Source organism: Carlito syrichta, unplaced genomic scaffold (assembly GCF_000164805.1).
Source record: "Carlito syrichta isolate Samal-C Ts95f unplaced genomic scaffold, Tarsius_syrichta-2.0.1 Scaffold296312, whole genome shotgun sequence".
Taxonomy (NCBI): Eukaryota; Metazoa; Chordata; class Mammalia; order Primates; family Tarsiidae; genus Carlito; species Carlito syrichta.
This window is the reverse complement of record NW_007240408.1, coordinates 147044-169859: the sequence shown is the minus strand read 5'-3', so window position 1 is coordinate 169859 and position 22816 is coordinate 147044. Positions and strand designations below refer to the sequence as shown.

General features: G+C 38.4%; 1 protein-coding gene across 1 annotated transcript in view; it reads right to left on the bottom strand.

The window, feature by feature from the left end:
• Positions 1-22816, bottom strand: part of ZMYM6 (zinc finger MYM-type containing 6) — a 52555-nt gene that overhangs the window by 2290 nt on the left and 27449 nt on the right. Inside the window, exons 12-15 of the mRNA XM_008054542.1 lie at positions 22115-22262; positions 18986-19126; positions 18521-18558; positions 2485-2638 (exon numbers count right to left, since the gene is read on the bottom strand). Coding sequence (XP_008052733.1) covers positions 2485-2638; positions 18521-18558; positions 18986-19126; positions 22115-22262 — 481 coding nt within the window. The remainder of the gene's footprint in view (positions 1-2484; positions 2639-18520; positions 18559-18985; positions 19127-22114; positions 22263-22816) is intronic.

The following is a 22816-nucleotide window of genomic DNA, read 5'->3' as shown; positions in this document are numbered from 1 at the left end:
GAGGGGGAGAGGGAGGTGGGTGGGGAAGGAGGTAGGGGAAGAGAGGGGGAGAGAGAAAGAGAGGACAGGATGGGAGGGAAAACTGAACTCCTTTGCCCAAAGCTTGGTCACTGAGTGTAATGAAACTAGGCTGTAGTACATATAAGTAATCCCAAGCATCCAATATATTATTGGAATGAGGACTGAAGTTCACAGAACACATCAAATTAAAATTTACTTTCAAAGAGTTTGGAACACAACAGAAAACAAATGTCGCAAAAAGTTAACATTTGGTGAATCTAGATGAAGGGTATACATACTGTTGTTCAGTGTGCTATATTTTCGGCCCTTCTGAATTTTTAATTTTTCAAAATTAAAGATGGGGGAAAATATAAGGGGTACTTATTCATGATACTCTGTTAATGAGACTATAGAGAAATGGATCCTCCTGAACACTGCTAGTTAGAGCACAAATTGATACAACTTCTCAGGAGGACAATTTAGCAACGGAAACCTTAAAAAATCTATGATAGCCTGTGAATCAGTAATTCCACCGCTTAGGTTTTATCCTCAGGACATAATTACACAGGTGGACAAAGATCCATTAACACAGCTTAAGCAAACATTGCTTATAATATAAAAAATCGTGTGTCCAGGAAATCCTCTCGCCTCGGTCTCCCAAAGTGCTGGAATTACAGGCTTGAGCCACAATGCCCAGCCTTTTATTTTTTAACACTGTGAATTCAGTTGTCATTTACTAAAAGTACAACTCATATGTCTGAGGTGCTGATAATCTGGAAAATTGTTTGAGCTTTAAGAAGGTGTAAAGTATTGTGTCAATCCAAGTGAATTATTTTTAGCCTGCTCTCCTTAATTTTTCTTTTTTTCTTTTTTTTTTTTTTTGAGTTGGAGTCTCAGTCTCACCCAGGCTGGAGTACAGTGGCATGCTCATGAGCACTGCAGCCTCGACCTGCTGGGCTCAGGCGACCCTTCCTCCACAGCCTTCCATGGAGCTGGAACTACAGGCTCATGCTACCATGCCCGGCTAATTTTTTGACTTATTGTAGAGACACGGTCTCACCAAGTTGCCCAGGCTGGTCTCGAAACCCTGGGCTCAGGCAATTCTCTCGTCTCTGCCTCCCAAAGTGCTGGTATTACAGGCTTGAGCCACCGCACCTGACATCCTTAGTTTTTCAATTACTTTAACAATCTACTGTACCCAAAACATTTTCTGATTTTTAAGTTTAATAATATTCCCCCTTCATAGTGTATAGTATATGTATATAGGTATTTGAGTTAGGGTCTCACTCTGTCATTCAGGCTAGAGGGCAGTGCATAAGCCTGGCTCACTGCAGCCTTAACCTTCTGGGCTCAGGCCATCCTTTCACTTCAGCCTTCCAAGCAGCTGGGACTACAGGCATGCACCACCACACCAGGTTAATTTTCTAATTTTTGTAGATACAAGGTCTCACTGTGTTGCCCAGGTTGGTCTCAAACTCCTGACTCAAGCAGGTTTCCTGCCTCAGCCTCCCAAAGTGTTAGGATTATAGGTGTGAGCCACCACACCTGACCTATATTTAGAAGCTTAGTCTGTCATCAGGTGAACATTCGTTTTTATGCAGGGTGCCTTTCTTTTGGTAGAAGTTAAAGAGAATCCTGTTTTCCTTCCTTTTATTATTTTATATTCCTAATAAAATGGTACACTCTTTGTGTACAAGAATTTATATTATATCCACATTCACATGTGGAAGTTAGTAAAGGATCTGTGGACATCTATATGTGTTGGTATGTATGTGCTTATACATTGTTTTGAATTCTAGATTAAATATCAGGTTGTTTTCTGTATACTGTTGTAAACTATTCTGTCAATTAACATTGCATTGGAAACATCATTTCACCTCAATATAAATTTAAATATACATTAAGATTCTTGACATAGATTTCAATGTATATAGTATAACCAATCCCCCCCTACCCCCAAGGGATTTGAGACCAGTCTGGGCAACTTGGTGAGACCTCGTCTCTACAATAAATCAAAAAATTAGCCAGGCATAGTAGCACACACCTGTAGTTCCAGTTACTTGGAAGGCTGAGGCGGAAGGATTGTCTGAGCCCAGCAGGTCGAGGCTGCGATGGCCATAAGCATACCGTTACACTCCAGCCTGGGCAACAGTGAAACTGTGACTCAAAAAAAAAAGGTTAAATCAGTAACGCTGTTAGCTAAATCTGGATCTTGGTAATTATAATAGCTTGTCCGTACATTTGAATCAACAATGCACACATATAGGAGATGCTTGTCTATACATAATGCTTTGTGTGCATATGGATTCAATTTAAAGTTATTAGCGTTAATAATTATAAAAGAAATAAATTAGGCATTCAAAGTATGTGATCCAAGATAATAAATGCTTTCACATTCAAGAAAGTGTTATTTCCTTTTCCTTTTTAAAAAAACAAAACAAACCCCAAAACAAACTTTGTACATGGGAAAGCAGAGACACATACCTGTCTGACATTCCTTGTGTTGTATATGTGGTTTGCAAGAGGTGGCCTTGGTCTGTGTGACAGGCTTGCACAATAAAGCTTTGTTCTTTAAAAGCCTGGAAGGCTGGGAAGATTGGGAAGACGAAAGTTTCATAGCATCTGCCTGTGTACTTTCCTAGTTAAAAACAAATTCAGAAACCAAAGAGAGTTTTTACTGTTTTGTCACTGATTATAACTGCTATCAATTGAAAGGTAATATATATGAAGAGAAATATAATCTCTCTGAAAGAGTAGTTGCAATAAAGAAGTCACTTTAGGCTGGGCATGGTGGCTCATGCCTATAATCCCAACACTCTGGGAGGCCAAGGCGGAAGGATTGCTTGAGTCTAGCAGTTTAAGGCCAGGCTAGGCAACACAGTAAGACCTCATCTCTATTTAAAAAAAAAAAAAAAAACCAGGCTCGGTGGCTCAGCCTGTAATCCCAGCACTTTGGGAGGCCGAGGTGAGTGGATTGCCTGAGTCCATGGGTTCGAGACCCACCCGGGCAACTTGGCGAGACCTCATCTCTACAATAAAGCAAAAATTAGCTGTGTGTGGTAGTGTGCGCCTGTAGTTCTGGCTACTTGGAAGGCTGAGGTGGAAGGATCGCCGGAGCCCAGGAGGTCGAGGCTGCGGTGGCCAGGAGCGTGCCACTGCACACCAGTCTGGGCGACAGCTGGGTGAGACTCCAACTAAAAAAAAGAAAAAAAAGAATAAAAAGAAAATATTTCTCCTATAATAAGTATAATCCAAATATTTCTTGTATAAGTAAACAATGAAAAAAATTCTTGCTAATTAGGACAATTGGTTACTCAGAAAAATTAGATCCAACCTCAGATCATACACAAAAATATATTCTATATCAATTAAAGATGTCAACATGAAAAAATATCAAAACTTTAAAATTATTGGAGAACTTTCAAATAACCAGAGCACAGGTAAGTTATAAATAAAACACAAGAGAATATAAAGTAGAAAAGTCTGATACATTTGACAACACTTTGAAATTTAAAACTTTTGTAAACAAAGGTCTTTATAAAACAAAGTTATAGGACAAACAACAAAGTGGGGAGATGTGCTAAAACTTATTTATTCACTCAATACTATTTACTGAATGTTTACTAAAAGGTAGGCACTGATCTAAGACCCGGAGATATGGCAGAAAACAAGGCCAAGTCCTGCTCTATGGGCCTTACATTCTACAGGGAAACACAGAAAATAAATAAGTAAAACAATGTAGTGATGAGTGCTACACAGAAAATAAAGCAGGGTAAGGGAATGGAAAGTGATGGCCAGGAGGTGAGGTAATTTTGCTTTTTGTTTTTGAGTCTTTTTTTAGAGTTAAGGTCTTACTGCGTCACTGAGGCTAGAGTGCAGTGACACACTCATGGCTCACTGCAGCCTTGATCTCCTGGGTTTAGGCAATCCTTCCACCTCAGCTCCCAAGTAGCTAGGAGTAAAGGCACAAGCCACCATGCCTGGCTGGGTTTTTGTTTTGTTTTGTAGAAATGAGGTCTTGCTATGCTGCCCAGACTGGTCTCAAACCCCTGGACTCAGGCAATCCTTTTGCCTCCACCTCCCAAAGTGCTAGGATTACAGGCATGAGCCACTGCACCCAGCAGAACTGCATTTTAAATGTAATGGAAAGCCACTGGAGGTTATATTTAAATTTACTTTTTAAGTAAGTAACACACGTACAAAATTAAAAAGGTATAAAAGTATATACATGCATGACTGCCATCTGTCCAGACTCAATGATGAATATAACGACTGTTTCTAGTTTCTTATATAAGTAGGCCCCCCTTATCTGTGGGAGATACATTCTAAGACCTCCAGTGGATACCTGAAATGACGGATAGTACTGAAACCTGTTTTTTTCCCTATACATATCTATTATAAAGTTTAATTTATAATCTCTCTCTCTCTCACTCTCTCAATATATCTTATTATACTGACCCTCCTTGTGATCTGCTAACTAGGATGGCTACTAAGTGACTAATGGGCAAACAGCATGTACAGTTGGATACATTCGACAGAGGGATGATCCCAGGCAGGGTATCATGAGATTTCACCACACTATTCAGAATAGCATACAACTTTAAACTTATGAAATGTTTATTTCTAGAATTTTCCATATAATATTTCAAGACTATGACTGACTACAGATAACTGAAACCGTGGAAAGTGAAACTGCAGAAGACAGGTCTACTTTATGTCCTTCTAGAGAAGGTCTACGTAATTAAATGAGTTGCTTCTGATTACAAATGGCAGTCTGTAATCGGCAAGATTCGACAACTTGCTCTTGTCACTTAGCAAGATATTTTGGAGGTATACTTATATAACATTAAATAAACTTGCCTAGTAACAGCTTGCATAGTATTCCATTACTGGATGTACCATAGGTAATTTGAAGAGTCTCTAGCTTATTAACCTATCTAGGTTGTTATAAATCTTTTGCTATTATAAACAATGCTTTGGTGAATATCTTTACACACAAGTTAATCCTACATGTACTAGTGTGTCTACAGAATAAAGTCTTAGAAGTGTTATGGCTGGGTCACAAGGTACATGATTTTATCTACCTATCTATCTATCAATCTATCAATCATCATAGAGATGGGAGTCTTGTCATGTTGCCCAGGCTGGTCTTGAACTCTAGACTCAGGCAGTCCACCCAACTTGGCCTACCCAAGTGCTAGGATTACAGGCATTAGCCACCCTGTGCAGCCCAATTTTAATTCTGCTAAACTGCCCTCCATAGAAGTTGTATCAAACTATGTGACCGTAAGTAATATACGTGAGCCTTCTCCAACATCCTAGTCAACAGAACATTATCAAACTTTTTGCTATTTCTCAACAAATGAAAAATTATCTTACAGTAGGGAGGTTAGGTATTTTTCATGTGCAAGCATTATTTGTATTTCCTCTTCTGTGAACTGTCTATTCATAGCCTTTGCTCTGTTTTCCTTTATCTTTAAAAAAAACAAAAAAACTCTATGCATATTTTTTGAATGTGTAATGTGACATAAAATTCAAAGATTCAAATAATCAAAAATGAGAGAAACAATATTCCCTCTTACATTCTCCCCCGTCATTTAGTTCTCAAAGGCAACCACTATTACCCATTTACTGGTTGCCTTCTAGGGATATTTAATACATATGTACAAACATGTCTGTATGTGTGTGTTTAAAGCACAAATGGCAGGATGCTATACAGTTCTGTGTCATATTTCACTTACGATACATAAGTTGTTCTATATCATAAGTTCTATATGTTTTATGTCTGCATACATCGAGCTGCCATGTTGTTTTTAAAAACTGCATCGTATACCATGGTGGGGATATATACATACTCAATTTGTCTGCAGGTGCTTGTGCAGGGGACTTCACTTGTCAGGACACATAGATAGGTGTGAAACTAGAAAGGTATACATTTCAGACTCTGCCAATGTAGGGCTATGTTTTCCCAATTCACACAACAACTGAGAATGAACACACCATGGCCCTGACAACTGATAAAACAATGAGGCTATTTTCAACCTTCTGCAACTACGAGCAATGCTGCTAACATCCTTGTACATACATCATTTCATAAGTGTGTGAAATGTATATGAAGGGTAAATCCTAAAAATGGAGTTCCCGGGTAAATGATATTTACATTTTCAGTTTTAGCAGGTTCTATAAATGGCCCATTATAGCAGTTTTACCAATTTACACTGCTATTGGCAATAAGTAGGAATAACAGTGTTATCCACCATTTTTCTTTGACAATCTGATTAAACTGTAGTTCTAACAAGCATTTCTCTAATTTTGAAGTTGAATATCTTTGCATATGTTTAAGAACCTGTTTTGCTAGACACAGTAACAACACACACTTGCAATCCCAGCACTTTGGGAGGCTGAGGCAGAAAGAACGTTTGAGGCCAGAAGTTTGAAACCAGCCTAAGCAACATAGCAAGACTCAACAATACAAAAAAAATTTAAAAATAAAAAATGTTCTAAAATAACAATTTTTATATCCAGCTCTATAAACTAATGGGTATTTTTGTCGATTTTCCTATTGAATGTTAGATATTTTTATTGATTCTCAGACATTATGTTTTTTCTTTTCTTTTTTTTTTTTTTTGAGTCAAAGTCTCACTGTCATCCAGGCTGGAGTGCAATGACACACTTACGGTTACTGCAGATTCAACCTGCTGGGCTCAGGTGATTCTTCTGCTTCAGTCTTCCAAGTAGCTGGAACCACAGGCACATGCCACCCTAGCTAATTTTTTGATTTATTGAAGAGACAAGATCTCATCAAGTTGCCCAGGCTAGTCTCGAACCTCTGGGCTCAGGAAATCCTTTTGCCTCCACCTCCCAAAGTGACAGGATTACAGACATGAGCCACTGCACCCGGCTCTTTTTTGAGTTGGAGTCTCACTCTGTCGCCCAGACTGGAGTGCAGTGGCCACTCCCAGGCCACCGCAGCCTCGATCTGCTGGGCTCCGGCGATCCTTCCGCCTCAGCCTTCCGAGTAGCCGCAATTACAGGCGCGTGCTACCATGCCCAGCTAATTTTTTAATTTTATTGTAGAGATGAGGTCTCGCCTGCCCAGGCGGGTCTCAAACCTGCGGGCTCAGGCAATCCACTCTCCTCAGCCTCCCAAAGGCGCGGGATTACAAGCTGAGCCACCGAGCCCAGCTCTTTAAATATTTTTTTAAACTAGCTTTTTGTAACATGAGTTGCCATTTTTTCATTTTGTCATTGATCTTTTGACTTTGAAATATAATCCTTTTACAGGTCGGGTGCTGTAGCTCACACCTGTACTCCCAGCACTTTGGGAGGCCAAGGTGGGAGGATTGAGCCTAGCAGGTCAAGACCAGCCAGGGCAACATAGCAAGACCTTGTCTCTACAAAAACAAAAATTTAAAAAAATTAGCTGGGCATGGTGGTGCATGCCTGCAGCCCCAGCTACTCAGACTCCCACCTGAGTCTAGGAGATCAAGGCTATGATGAGTGTCGATCCTGCCACAGCACTCCAGCCTGGGCGACAGAGATGCTGACTCCAAAAAAAGGCAAGGCAGAGGCTCAACGCCTGTAATCCCAGTACTTGGGAGGCAGAGGCAAGAAGATTGCCTGAGCCCAGGATTCAAGACTAGCCTGGATACCTTAGTAAGACCTCGTCCCTACATCAAAAAATTAACTGGGCGTGATTGTGTGTACCTGTGCTTCTGGCTACTTGGAAGTCTGAGGAGGAAAGATTGCCTGAGCCTAGCAAGTCAAAGATGTGGTGGCCATGAGCATGCCACTGTACTCCAGCTTGGGTAACAGAGTAAGACTCCGAGTCAAAAAAAAAAAAAATCCTTTTATGACTTCTGGATTTTGTGACATACTTAGAAAGACTTTCCCCACTTTTTTTTTTTTTTTTTGAGTTGGAGTCTCACTCTGGTGCCCAGACTGGAGAGCAGTGGCATGCTCACAGCCACCATAGCCTTGCCTGTTGGGCTCAGGTGATCCTTTGGCCTCAGCCTTCCAAGTTGCTAGAAGCTCAGGTGCACGCCACCAAGTCCAGTTAATTTTTTGATTTATTGTAGAGACAAGGTCTTGCCAAGTTTCCCAGGCTGGTCTCCAACCCCTGGGCTCAGGCAATAATCTTGCCTCTGCCTCCCAGAGTGCTGAGATTACAGGTGTAAGCCACCACGCCTGGCAGTCTACTTTTACATTGTTAAAATTTTTTTACTATATTTTCCCAAGTACTTTTATTATTTCTTACATTTAGGTCTTTTTGCCACCTGAATTTTATTTTGGTCTAAATTGTGGGGTACAGATCCAACAGCATTTTTTCCCATGTGGTTACTCAGTTGTCACATCATACTTTATTGAACAATCCACATTTCTCCTATTGATCTGAAATGCCAACTGTATCATTACTAAATTTCCATAAATATATTTGGGTCTATTTCTGGATTTCATTTCTATTGAATTGTCTTATTCATACACCAGTATCAGTTTGTTTTTTGGTTTTGGGGGGGTTTTTGAATTGGTGTCTCACTCTTGTCACCCAGGCTAGAATAAAGTAGCACACTCACGGTCACCCTAGCATCAACCTTTTGGGCTCCAACGATCCTTCTCCCTCAGCCTTCCAAGTAGCCAGAACTAGAGGTGGGTGCTACCATGCCCAGCTAATTTTTTATTTATTGTAGAGACAAAGTCTTGCCAAGTTGCCTGGACTGGTCTCAAATCCGCGGGCTTAGATAATTCACTCGCCCTGGTCTCCTAAAATCCACTCATCTCGGCCTCCCAAAGTGCTGGGATTAGAGGCTGAGCCACTGAGCCTGGCCCAGTTGTTTTTAACTATGTAGCTTTATAATATCTGTAGTTTTCTATAATTTTAACATGTAAAAACTAGTTTCTCTCCTTATTTATTCTTTTTTCTGAATTTCATTCAATATTTCTAAGCAGAGAAGCAACATGGTCTGATTTGTGTTTGTAAAAGATCAGTCTAGTTGGACACAGTGGCTCAAGCCTGTAATCCCAGCACTTTGGGAGGCTGAGACCAGAGGACTGCCTGAGCCCAGGGGTTTGAGACCAGCCTGGGCAACTTGGCGAGACCTCGTCTCTACAATAAATCAGAAAAATTAGCTGGGCATGTTGGCATGTGCCTGTAGTTCCATCTTCTTGGAAGGCTGAGGCAGAAGGATCACCTGAGCCCAGCAGGTTATGGCTGTAATATCCGTGAATGTGCCACTACACTTCAGCCTGGGCAATAGAGTGAGACTCTGACTCAAAAAAAGAAAAAAAGAAAGATCATTCTGGTAACTGTGGAGAAAAAAAACTGCAAGGGAAAAACTGGAACCAAGAAAACAGGTAGGTCATTACAATAATCCACAACAAAGGCAATGGTGCTCAGACTAAAAAGGTAGCAATGGAGGTGGTAAGAAGTAAGGAACACAGCCTGGCATAGTGGCTCATGCCTGTAATCCCAGCACTTTGGGAGGCTGAGACAGGAGAATCGCTTGAGGCCAGGAGTTTGAGACCTTCCTGGGCAAAAAAGCAAGACCTTGTCTTTACAAAAAATTTTAAAATTGGTTGAGCGTGGAGGCTCATGTCTATGGTCCTAGCTACTTGCCAGGCTGAGGTAGGAATATCACTTGACCCAGGAGTTTGAAGCTGCCATGAACAATGATCACCACTCTGCTCTAGCCTGGGAGAAAAAGCAAGACTCTGTCTCTTAAAAAAAAAAAAAAAGGTAGTAGGGAAGTCTGGGGGGGAATAAGTGGTTCTGTTTTCGACATATTATTTGAGATGGCTGTTAATCATCTAAGTGTAAATGTCAAGTGGGCAGTTGGATACATGAATCTGGAGCTGAAAGGTCAGGGTAAGAGAAATAAATCTGGGAATCAGCCACCATCTAGGTGGTGTTTAAAACCACAAGTTATATGAGTCTCCTAAGAAGTTGTGTAGACTCAGGGAAAAGACCAAGTATGATGTCCTGGAAGTTGAATAAAGAGGGTATTTCAAGAAGAAAGGAGAAAGGAAAAAAGAAAGAAAACAAAAAGAAAAAATATGTACTAAAGTATCAGAAAAAAATTAAAAAAGAAGGAAGGAGAGACGTGCTGTGTTAAATATTACCAAAAGGTTGAGAAGAGTGAAAACTGACTGGATTTGGCAAAAGATTGATGGCAACCTTGACAAGAGCAGTTTAAGGATTGTGGTGCAGACAAAAGCCTGACTAGAATGAATGAACTAAGGAAAGATAATAAATAAGGAAGTGGAGGCAGCAAGTAAAGGCCACCCTAAGAGTTTTTCCATAAAGAGAGCAGTGAAATGGGACAGTTGCTGGAGAGCCACAGTGTTAAGTATTGTCTTCAGATAACACGTATGACTGCATACTTTTGCACAGATGAAAATGACGAGTAGAAAGGGGGGGAAAGCAGAATATAGAAAGATCTCCTAGAAATTAATAAGAAAAGACAATTCAACAAAAAAAAGAAGAAAAATTAAAAACAGGAAAGTCAATGACCAAAAACAGAAATATAAGCAAAGCTACTAGTAATCAGTGACATACAAAATACTCAAAATACCACCAAACTGGCAAAAAATATTTAAATTTTACAATATTAAATAATGGTGAGGCTGTGGGAAATTAGTACAATCATAAACTGTTGGTGGGAATAAAAACTAGAAAAGTCACTCTGTAGGGCAATTTAAAAACTAAAAACGCAAATACTCTTTGACCCAATAATTCTGCTCTTCCATTTCTACATTAGAGATTCTATACATTTCTACACACATGCACAAGGAAACAAATACAAGGATATTCACTGCAGCAGAGATTTTTAATAGTGAATAACTGGAAATAACCTAACGTTTACCAATAGGGCAATGAATAAATAAAATGTGATACCTACAGACAATACGATACTATATAAAAGTCAGCAGGAATGTACCAAACTTATTAAGTGTTAGCATAAATAGATATTTTTTAAAAACAACATTAAATATTTTCCAATAATTTGTATATAAGAAAGTCTACAAAATGATCTAAAAGGACACCCAACTCATAATAGTAGTTGCTTCTAGAAATGTGAAGAGAACTAATTGTGACAGTGATTTTTTAAAGAAGAAATAAAGAAGAGGGTTTAAAAAAAGTGAGCAAATAAGCTAAATCTAACCATGGTTATTTCTGGATGGTAGGAACACAGCAGAAAGAGGGTTGGTAGGAATACCAAGTCCAGCCCACCAATTGTTTTTGTAAATAAAGTTTTATTGGAACACAGCCACATTCCCTCTCATGTTATTGTTCATGCCACTTCTGCAATATAATGGCAGGGGTGGCAGAGTCTCTAGTTGCAACAGAGACCATATAGCCTGTGAAGTCTAAAATATTTACTCTCTAGATGCCATACGAAAAGTTTACAGAGTTTACAGATTATTTTTCTTTGTATTTTTCTGTATTTTTCACCTTTCCTACAATTTTAAGACCATTTAAATAACTTGAAGGAGATTCATAACAAAGCTCTGAGAAATAGATTCTAAAAATTTTTTTTTCATATCATAAGACCACTGCATTATTTACTATGCTTTTTATAGACCAAAATGAAAATATCAATCAAAGCTATTCTGTAACATAGTTTAAATGACTGGTGAATTATAGAAATACTCCACATGGGGAAAACATATATAGGGCAGTCACATGAAGTATGAAGTATAGGTTCCTGAAAAGCCTGAATAATTCAAAACCAGCATAATTCAAGACTAATGTCTCATACATATAAAGTAGAAGAGGGATACATTTTCAGAGTACATAAATCTACAACCAATACAGAATTATTGGTTATTATAATCAGTACTTATTAATAAACAATATATTAATACCTTAATTATACAATTGTACGGTTATAATTATTAATGTACAACTCTGATTTATTAATCATGTAATTTTGAAATATTGAAATAACATTATATTAATGTACAATGTATAATATAAAAATAAATGCAAAGTTAATGACATTTCAATAACGAATGTGGTATACTTCTTGAAAATAATTAAGGATAAATTATTATCTTCCAACAACACAAATAATGAGAGAGTTAAGAGATACTAAAATTAGGACAAGCTATCTCTCCACATTATAGTGAAGGGTGGTCTGCTTCCCTGGAAGACTTTTGTTAAAGAATGAATCTAATATAGTTGGAGTTTTTCTCTCATTTTTTTCCCCCAAAGATTTCTTGATATGCAGGCACATTTTTCATCTTTTACCTTGCCACCACAGAACAGTAATCCACATTTGGATCATCTTCAAAAGTAGCAACTGCTGCTAAAATATGGTCAAATGCCTAAGACCTTTACTTTGCTGTTAGTTGTACCCAAAGCACAACTTTTTCTTTTTTTTTTTGAGTTGGAGTCTCACTCTGTCACCCAGACTGGAGTGCAGTGGCCGCTCTCGGCCACCGCAGTCTCGACCTGCTGGGCTCCAGCAATCCTTCCGCCTCAGCCTTCTGAGTAGCCGGAATTACAGGCGTGCGCTACCACGCCCAGCTAATTTTTTGATTTTATTGTAGAGATGAGGTCTCACCTGCCCAGGCGGGTCTCGAACCTCAGCCTCCCAAAGGCACGGGATTACAGGCTGAGCCACCAAGCCCAGCTAACTTTTTCTAATTCTAGCAAGTCTTCCTTTGTTAATCCATGGGGGACAACCCAAGCAAATTTTCTACATCCCCTTCCATCAACTCTGTGCAAAACTACCCTCTATTCCACTTTCGCAGATTCCTTATTAGCAGGTGTTACATAAAGCTGAAATGTTTTGATAGCTTCAGAGTTAGCAGAGACAGCTTGCCTGTTCATTTTTTTTATTCTTAAAACCTCGGTGGGCTTTAAAATTGTAAAGTCAGTCATGACTTGTAGTAAACCTTTTGTCTCACTGTCACCTCCTTTCAAATAATCAAAAAACACTCATGCCTTAGCAAAGATGATAGATTGGGCTTTAGGGTGCATTATGGCAGCATTGATCTTGCAGCTGCAATGCCAGGATTTTTTCCATTTATTCTATTTTTTTTTGCCTGGTTATAATTCTTGAGAACTAAAGGATTTAGAGGTATTTTAATGCTGCCTTTGGTTTTTTTTTCGAACATGACTTCTCATGTTCTACAGAGTATACTCTCCTAAATTAATAGCATGAGCTATCATAGTGGTGGTTTGGTTCATCTTCACAGATCTTTATCACTTCTAACTTTTGTTCCAAAAATTTGCAGCATGCTTTTTAGCACTAGTACAACCACTTAAACATTTGAATAACATTGTTATGTGAAATAAATTATAGTTTTAAGAGCACCCAGAGTAGGAACAGGACCCAGCTAATTTTTTGATTTATTGTAGAGATGACGTCTCACCAAGTTGCCCAGGCTGGTCTCAAACCCATGGGCTCAGGCAATCCTCTTACCTCGGCCTCCCAAAGTGCTGGGATTATAGGCGAGCCACAGCGCCCAGCCTAGGGACTCCCTCTTAATCACTAATAGGGTAGCCAAGGGTCCACGCAGGTTGTGAGTTTGAGCTCTTTTACCCACATGTCCCACTCAAGGCACAAAACAGAGAACTTGGGTAATTCCCACAACCCTGCCCACACCCTAGGTTGTCTGGACACTTCATGGAGTAACACAGGCCAACCAGAAAGCCCACAGCCACTATTGCAGCTGGCTATCTACCACAAGCACCACCTACTGGCTGGAGGTGAAAGGCACAGACCATCACATCTTATATAATACCTCATCTTAGGGTAATACCCAGACCCAGCTAATACCACTATCCAAGCCACACTGGTTGCTCAGGACACCATGAGCCTGTGCAGGTAACCAGCATAGGACTACTACTGCTGGCAATTGTGAAACACATCACACCCAGGCTGTATATAACCAAGGAACCCTACAGTGCCTACATTAGCACCCTGCCAACCTCAAATAAGAATAAATAGTCAGCCGGGCTCGGTGGCTCAGCCTGTAATCCCACGCCTTGGGAGGCTGAGGTGAGTGGATTGCCTGAGCCTGCAGGTTCGAGACGCGCCTGGGCAACTTGGTGAGTCCTCATCTATACAATAAATCAAAAATCAGCCGGGCGTGGTAGCGTGCACCTGTAGTTCTAGCTACTTGGAAGACTGAGGTGGAAGGATCGCAGGAGCCCAGCAGGTCGAGGCTGCAGTGGCCAGGAGCAGCCACTGCACTCCAGTCTGGGCGACAGAGTAAGACTCCAACTCAAAAAAAAAAAAAAGAATAAATAGTCTAACCAAATAAGAAGAAACCAAAAAAAAAAAAAAAAAATTCTGACAATATGAATAAACAAGAGTTTTCAACACCCCCAAAAGACCACATTAACTCTTCAGCAATGGACCCTACGAAATCTTTGAAATTCCCCAGGAAACAGAATTTAAAAGTTTGATTATAAAATTGCTCAATGAGATTCAGAGAAAGTTAAAAATCAACATAAAGTAATTTCAAAAACTATTAAGGACATGAATAAAAAACTCTCCAAAGAGATAAACACCACTACCACCAACAAAAAGAAAAAAAGGCTGAACTTCTGGAAATGAAAGAATCATTTAGGGAAATACAAAATTCAGTGAGAAGTTTCAACAGTACAAGGGGGAACCCCAAAATAGCAACATTTATTTATAAAAATGTATTTATTCTTGCATATTTGAATTTCAGTCACCTTCAAAGCACTCTCCATTTGATGCCATATACCTATCTAGATGCTGTTTCTACTGCTCAAAACAGTGCTTGAACTCATCAGTTTTGATGCCTGTTATTGCTTCTGCCGTTTTTTGTTTTACGTCTTCCACACTGACAAAACATTTCCCTTTCAGGACTTTTTTTTCCTCCAGGGAAACAAAAGAAGTTACTCAGGGCAAGATCGGGTTCACAGAAAGGGTGGGGCATAGGTGTCATGTTGTTTACAGTCAAAAACTGCTAAACACTCAGCACAGTGTGGGTATGTGAATTGTCACAGTGGAAGACCCAGTCACTTGTTTGTCACAACTCGGGACATCTCTTCCCCAAATCGTGGTGCAACCTTCTCAAAATTTCTAGATAAAAATTGGTTGACTGATCCAGAGGAACAAATTCTGAGTGTACTACAGGGGGTCCACCCTCTAAAAGATAATTCTGGATGTTTGGGAGTCCCCCCCATAGACTAGAGCAAGTAAAAAAAAGGATCTCAGAACTTGAAGACAAGGCTTTCAAATTAACCCCATCAGACAACAATAAAGAAAAAAAGACTCAAGAGAATGAAACAAAGTCTCCAAGAAATGTGGGGTTATGTAAAATGTCCAAACCTAAGAATCATAGGTATTCCTGAAAAAGAGAAAACAACAGGTTTCGAAAACTTACTTGAGGAAATAACAGAGGAAAATTTCCCTGGCCTTGCCAGAGATTTCAACATTCAGATAAAAGAAGCCCCAAGAAGCCCCAGAAGATTTATTACAAAAAGGTCTTACCCAAGACATATAATCATCAGGCTATGCAAAGTTAATGTGAAAAAAAGAACTTTAAGAGCAGTGAGACAAAAGCATCAAATAATTTACAAAGGCTAACCCATCAGACTATCAGCAGACTTATCAAAAGAAACCCTATAAACCAGAAAGGATTGGAGCCCCATCTCCAATGTCTTCAAACAGAGTAACAGTCAGCCAAGGATGTTGTATCCTGCAAAACTAAGTTTCATAAATGAAGGAGAAATGAAGTCTCAGACAAGAAAATGCTGAGGGAGTTTGTCACCACTAGACTGGTTCTAGAAGAAATACACAAAGGACTTTAAAATATTGAAACAAAATGTTGAAATTCACCAATAGAAAAAAACTGAAAATCAAGTTCACAGGGCTTACAGAATATCAACACAACAGACAAAATAAATAAAGTCACCAGATAACAACCAACATGATTAAACAGTACCTTACATATATCATTATTAACCCTGAACAGCCGTGACTTCAATGCCCCACTAAAAAGATACAGATTGGCAGAAGGGATAAAATCCAAATATCTGCAGCCTTCAAGAGACCCCCTTAACACATAAAGACTCATATAGAACAAGATAAAAAGGTGGTAAAAAATATTCACAAAAAAATCAAAAACGAGCAGGAGTAGTCATTTGCATTATCAGATAAACTAGACTTTAAATTAACAAAAGTAAAAAATCACAAAGATGGCTATTACATAATGATAAAGGGATCAATTCAACAAGACATAACAAGTTTAAATATATATGCACCTCACATCAAAGTCCCAAGCTTTAAGTAACAAATTCTACTAGACCTAAAAAAGAGACAACACAATAACAGTGAGAGCCTTCAACAATCCACTGACAGCAACAGGCAGAACATCAAGGCAGAAAATCATCAAATAAAAATTGGCATTAAACTGGACCCTAGAGCAAATTACACTAACAGACATCTACAGAATAATCCACCACCAAAATATAGAAAATACATTTGTCTTATCAGCACATGGAACATTCTCCAAGACAAAACATATGACAGGCCACAAATCAAGTCACAACAAATTCCAAAAAAATCAAAATCATATTAAGCATCATCTCTCAGACCATCATGTAATAAAACTAAAAATTAACTCCAAGAAGAACTCACAAAGCCAAACAAAAACATAAAAGTTAAACAATCTGCTCCTGAAATGATCCTTGGGTCAACAATGAAACCAATATGAAAATTTTTAAATTCTCAAAATCCAGTCTGGACAACATAGCAAGATCCTGTCTTTACATGAAATAAGAAAACTTAGTCAGGTGCAATGGTGTACACCTGTAGTCCCAGCTACTTGATAGGATAAGGAGGGAGGGTTGCCTGATACCAGGAGGTAGAGGCTGCAGTAAGCTGTGATCGTGCCACTACACTCCAACCTGGATAGCAAGAGCGAGACTCTGAATTAAAAAAAAAAAGAAAAATCCTCAAAATGAATGGCAACAACAAAAGTTATCAAAACATCTGGAGTACAGCCAAAGCAAAAATAACAAAGATCAGAGCAGAACTAAAAGAAATTGAAATTAAAAAACACAACAAAGGATCAATGAAACAAAAAAGATGGTTCTTTGAAAAGATAAACAAAATTGATAGGCCATTAGCTAGATTAATCAAGAAACAGAGAGAAGATCCAAATTAGCTCAATCAGAAGTGAAAATGAAGACATTACAACTGATATGATGAAAATACAAAGATCATCCAAGATTATTATGAACACCTCTACACAAACTAGACAATCTAGAGGAAATAAATAAATTTGTGGAAACAAACAACCCCTCAACCTTGAATCAGGAAGAAAAAGAAACCCTGAACAGACCAGTAGCAAGACTGAAACAGTAGGACCTGAAAGACTCATAGCCAAACTCTACCAGACTTTCGATTTTACTGAAGCTATTCCATAAGACTGAAGAGGAGGAAATTCTCCCTAATTCCTTCTATGAAGCCAGTATTGCCCTGATACCGAAGCCAGGAAAAGACAAAAGAAAAAAGAAAACTACAGACCAATATCCCTGATGAACATAGATGCAAAAATCCTCAATAAAATATTAGCAAACAGAATTCAAAAGCACATAAAAACAAAATCCACCACAATCAGCTGGGTTTCATCCCAGGGATGCAAGGATGGTTCAATATATGCAAGTTAATAAATGTGATCTACCACATAAACAGATTTTAAAACAAAAATCCTACGATTATTTCAATAGATACAGAAAAGCATTTGATAAAATCCAGCACCCCTTTATGATAAAAAAAATCCTCTGCAAAATAGGCATATAGGAAACATTCCTCAAAATGACAAAAAGCCATATACAACAAACCCATAGCCAGGGAAAAAAGCTGAATATTTCAAACATATCAAGAACAAATGGTAAGATACCAACATAACAGTCACCAAAAACATTAATCCAAAATCAGATGGTATCATGTAATACTGACAAAATAGGAATTACGTTTTCCTGCTAAAGTGATGCTGACATAGGGTAGCAATGCCATAGTTTGCAATCCTTTCAGTCGGCCAGATTGAAATTATGCATATATTGAAATATTTTTTTAAGTTTGGGAAGTTGAATAATATTTCAAATTTGAGAAATAAAATAAAAGTTCAAATATATTTTCACTTTGCACTATTTTTGGTCTCATGTAATTCAAAGTTGCATAAAACAACACTACATTGGACTTTCAAAACTTTCTGGTCTAAAAGGAAAATACATGAATGTAGTAAGAGAAAAATAATGTAGTTGTGTTAATTCCAATCAGGTGGAATTAACAAGTATTTAAAAAAATTAAGGAACCTGAATACAAATAAAATAAATCAGGAATACATTCTTATTAATGATCTAGGGTTAAACTGAAAGATGCAAAACAAAAGTTAGTGCATATATATTACTGTACTTTTTAAAAGACTAAGTTGCAAATAGAAAAATATTCAAATAAATTAGAATGATACATCCAATGTGAAAATAAACCCAAGTGACATTATCAGGAAAAATATTAACAATAAAACTTACATCTTCAATGACCTTTGCTGCCTCTTTAGTAACTGCACCTGTTATAAATTAAAACATACATTATCATCCCCAGAATATATAGAAGTAAACACTGAAACCAAGAAGTTTCTCTCCTCTCACTAAGGTGGGCTGGAATCTAAACCAGAATTTCTCAAGGAAACTCTGCATCACTATTACCAGGGGTGTTTAGTAAAGGTAAAGATTCCTGGGTCCCAACACCATCCTGCTGTATTAGAATTTCTGGTGGTAAAGGATCAGTTATATTAAAATCATTTGGGGTCTTAAAAAAATAAACTATACATTCCACTTATTTTCCTACCCACACCACCATGCTTGCTACCCACTTCCCTCAAAGAGGTACATTTTCCTTATCTAATGTAAGGAAACATATTATCAGTAAGAACTACTTAGGGTATACAACACTACTAGTACAGTTTAACCAAATGCCTTTATATCCAGTTATACCTTTTAAAGCACTGTTAGTCTTCCCTGTGGGCTGTACAGCAGGTATTTTTGCCAATGACACCACACTGGTTATAACAGGTGTTATATCCTTCCTTGTAGAAGGGAGCAACTTCAAAGCGGTTTGTGCTTTAGAAATATGCACTGGTTAAAATAAACAAAAAGTTAAGACCTGGTATAAAAAACAGAAGGTTCACACACACACACACACACACACACACACACACACACACACACACACACACACACTCCTGTTTAACAACTATGTTTTCAAGGAGCAATAAAAATAACCTTGCTTACTACCCAACATTATATTCTATAATGTTGAATTGGGTAATTATGGTCAGATTAGTATTCGTTAGGACTTAATGAGAGTCTGATTCTATAAAGTTATAAACCTCAAATGACATTTTTTTTTTCCTTTTTGAGTCAGAGTCTCACTCTGTCCCCCAGGCTGGAGTGCACTGGCATGATCACGGCTCACTGAAGCCTCTAACTCCTGGGTTAAAAGTAACCCTCCTACCTTGACCTCCTGAGTAGCTGGGACTACAGACACATGCCACCACACCCAGCTAATTTTTTTAAATTTTTTAATTTTTTTTTTTAAATTTTGCCTAGGCTGATCTCAAACTCTTGAGCTCAAGCGATCCTCCTGCCTTGGCCTCCCAAAGTGCTGAGATTACAGGCATGAGCCACCCTGCCCAGCCTCAGATGACGTTTAATAGGTAAAAATACATGTGTCGAGTACACTGGCATGCCTGTAATCCTAGCTACTTGGGAGATTCAGGCAGAAGGCTCACTTGAGCCCAGAAGTTCAAGACTAGCCTGGGCAACACAGCAAGATCCTGTCTCAAACAAACAAAAAAAATACAGGTACTGGCTTCAGGACTAACTGGGCTGTCCTACTAATGAATATCAAACTCTTACACCTAAACTTGTGTCAAATAAAAACATGACAATTTTGATAAGTTGATGAGGAAGCTGTCCATCCACATGACATTGGTTTTTTTAACCCGCATTATAAAATGAATATCCTAGCACCATCCTTACTGGTACTAGGGAATAGATGGCTAACACAAAAGATCAGCACAAGGCATATTTCATTAAGATGATTAACAAGACTGAAAATGCAGGCAAGCACCAGATTGCAGGAAGCCAAAGTACGTGGATTCTCTCAAGTAGGCAGCACTCCAGGCTTTGATCAGATAACACACCACCAACTGTTTTAAATCGAATGCTCAGAAAGAGCTATGTAGGAGAGCTACTTTATAAACACACCATACTCACCTGGATATTTTGACCACATTAGCTGTCCTACTTGCAAAATTACTTTATTCTTAGCCAGAATAAACTTTGCTACCCACGAAGAACTGGTCTACTTTATTTTTTCTGAAATAATTAGTGTGCTGTTCTTTTTTCCTTGGCTAAAAGCAAGCTCTAGATCAAACCTCGCAACAACTATATTAACATACTTATATCTTCTCCCTTTGTTCGCCCTGATTTTCTATTTTTATTTCTAGTTTATTAGCTGAATAGTATATGTGCCTTAGTTTAAGTTATTTATATACAGATAATTCAATAAAAAGTAATTAAATCTAATTTTCCTACAAAAATTAGTGCTTATACATTTGTTGATTTCTCAATGTGCTTGACTATAAGAACAAAAAGCATTAGACTTATTTTTCCCTGAAGGGCAATCTTCAAGGATCTTAAAGGAAAATTTAAGACAATTCAGGCTATTGGAATCTAGTGCCTCCACCAACAACCACTGGGGAGAGGAGAACCTATTCAGTAAATAGTGCTGGGAAAACTGGCTGACCACATGCAGAAGACTGAAACATTCTACCTATCACCATACATAAAAATCAACTCTCTAAATGAATCAAAGACCTAAATGAAAACCTCAAATTAAAAGAACCTTAGAAATGCAGGAGACACCCTTACGGAAATTGGAACTGGGAATCAATTTCTGATCAAAACCCCAAGTGCCTATGCCATAAGAGATAAGACCGACAAGTGGGACCTCATCAAACTGAAAAGCTTCCAAAAGAAACCATCAAGAGAGAGGGAAGACAGTCCACAGAATGGGAAAAAATATTTGTCACTGTATATCTGACAAAGTCCTAACATCCAGGATCTACGAGAAACTCAAACATGCTGAAAGGAAAAACACAAACAGCCCCATTAAAAACTGGGCAAAAGACATGAATAGACACCTCTCAAAAGAAGATATATGGGCAGCCAACAAACACATGAAAAAGTGCTCAGCCTCACTAATCATCAGAGAAATGCAAGTCAAAACCACACTGAGATACCACCTAACCCCAGTAAGAATGGCCATCATTAATAAAACAAACAATAACAGATGCTGGTGAGGATGTGAAGAAAAAGGAACGCTTCTACACTGCTGGTGAGAATACAAACTAGTACAACCTCTTTGGAAAACAGTGTGGAGATTTCTAAAAAAACCAGACACTGATCTTCCATATGACCCAGCAATTCCCCTACTGGAAATATACCCGGAGGGATTCAACTCATTCTACAAAAAAGATACCTGCACACGCATGTTTATTGCAACAGTACTCACAACAGCAAAAACCATGGAACCAACCTTGCTGCCCACCGAAACTGGACTGAAAAAAAAATATGGTACATGTACATAATGGAATATTACACAGCCATAAAGAAGGACAAACATATGGTCTTTGCAGCAACTTGGATGGATTTAGCGTCAATCATACTCAGTGATCTATCATAGAAACAAAGAACAGAATACCACATGTTCTCACCCATAAGCAGACCTTGAACACTTACTATAATACTATAAGAAAGGGATTGGCAGTAGTGAGATACTGCTGGGGTGGGGGTAGGAGGGACACAACATCAATAAGCATAGCAAGCCAGGAAAAGTGGGGACCAAAAGGAGGTCCAAACTTTACCTGTACAATGACCACTTGTATACATCATCCTGAATTGTACCCCACATCTTTAAATTAAAATTGGAAAATTAAAACAAATAAATATAAAGAAATCTAGTGAAGTTTTGTTTTTATTGTATTATTTACAACTGTGTATTCTGATAGTATATCATAGCACTGATATAAAGATCCCATTAGTCAAGTTTAATTTTACCTTTATTTTGTGGAATAGAGTCATTCATAATTTGCTGATGACAAAACGCCAAGACACAAAATAGGTTACAGAAATGTTTGATGTTGCCTCGCCATTTTATGGACTCACTTAGCTTACCCTGTCGTTTACAACCATCACACTTCGCCATCTGCGAAATAAATGTAAGATAAGATAGGCTTAAAACTATAAATAACAAAAAGATAGTATTAATAAAACCAGAGGCACTATGAAAATAGGACATGAGTCAGTTGAGACTACAAAATGTACTTAAAATATTGTGATTTTTAAAAATATATTTATTTGTTTCATATACATGTCCTAAATCAAGAGATATAAGAGTTGCTCTTCATGGCTTAACCTGTAATCCCAGCATTTTGGGAGGCCAAGGCGAGTGGACTGCCTGAGCCTGTGGGTTTGAGACCAGCCCAGGTAATTTGGCGAGATCTCATCTCTACAATAAATCAAAAATTAGCTGGGTGTGGTAGCACATGCCTATAGTTCTGGCTACTTGGAAGACAGAGAGAAAGGATAGCAGGAGCCCAGCAGGTCGTCACTGGGGTGGCCATGAGTATGCCACAGCACTCCAGCCTGGGCAACAGAGTGAGACTCCAACTCAAAAAAACACACACACAAAAAAAAAGAGTTGCTCTTCTGTTTTCAAAATTACTGATGAAGGAATCTAAAGATAGTTCTACTTTTTTT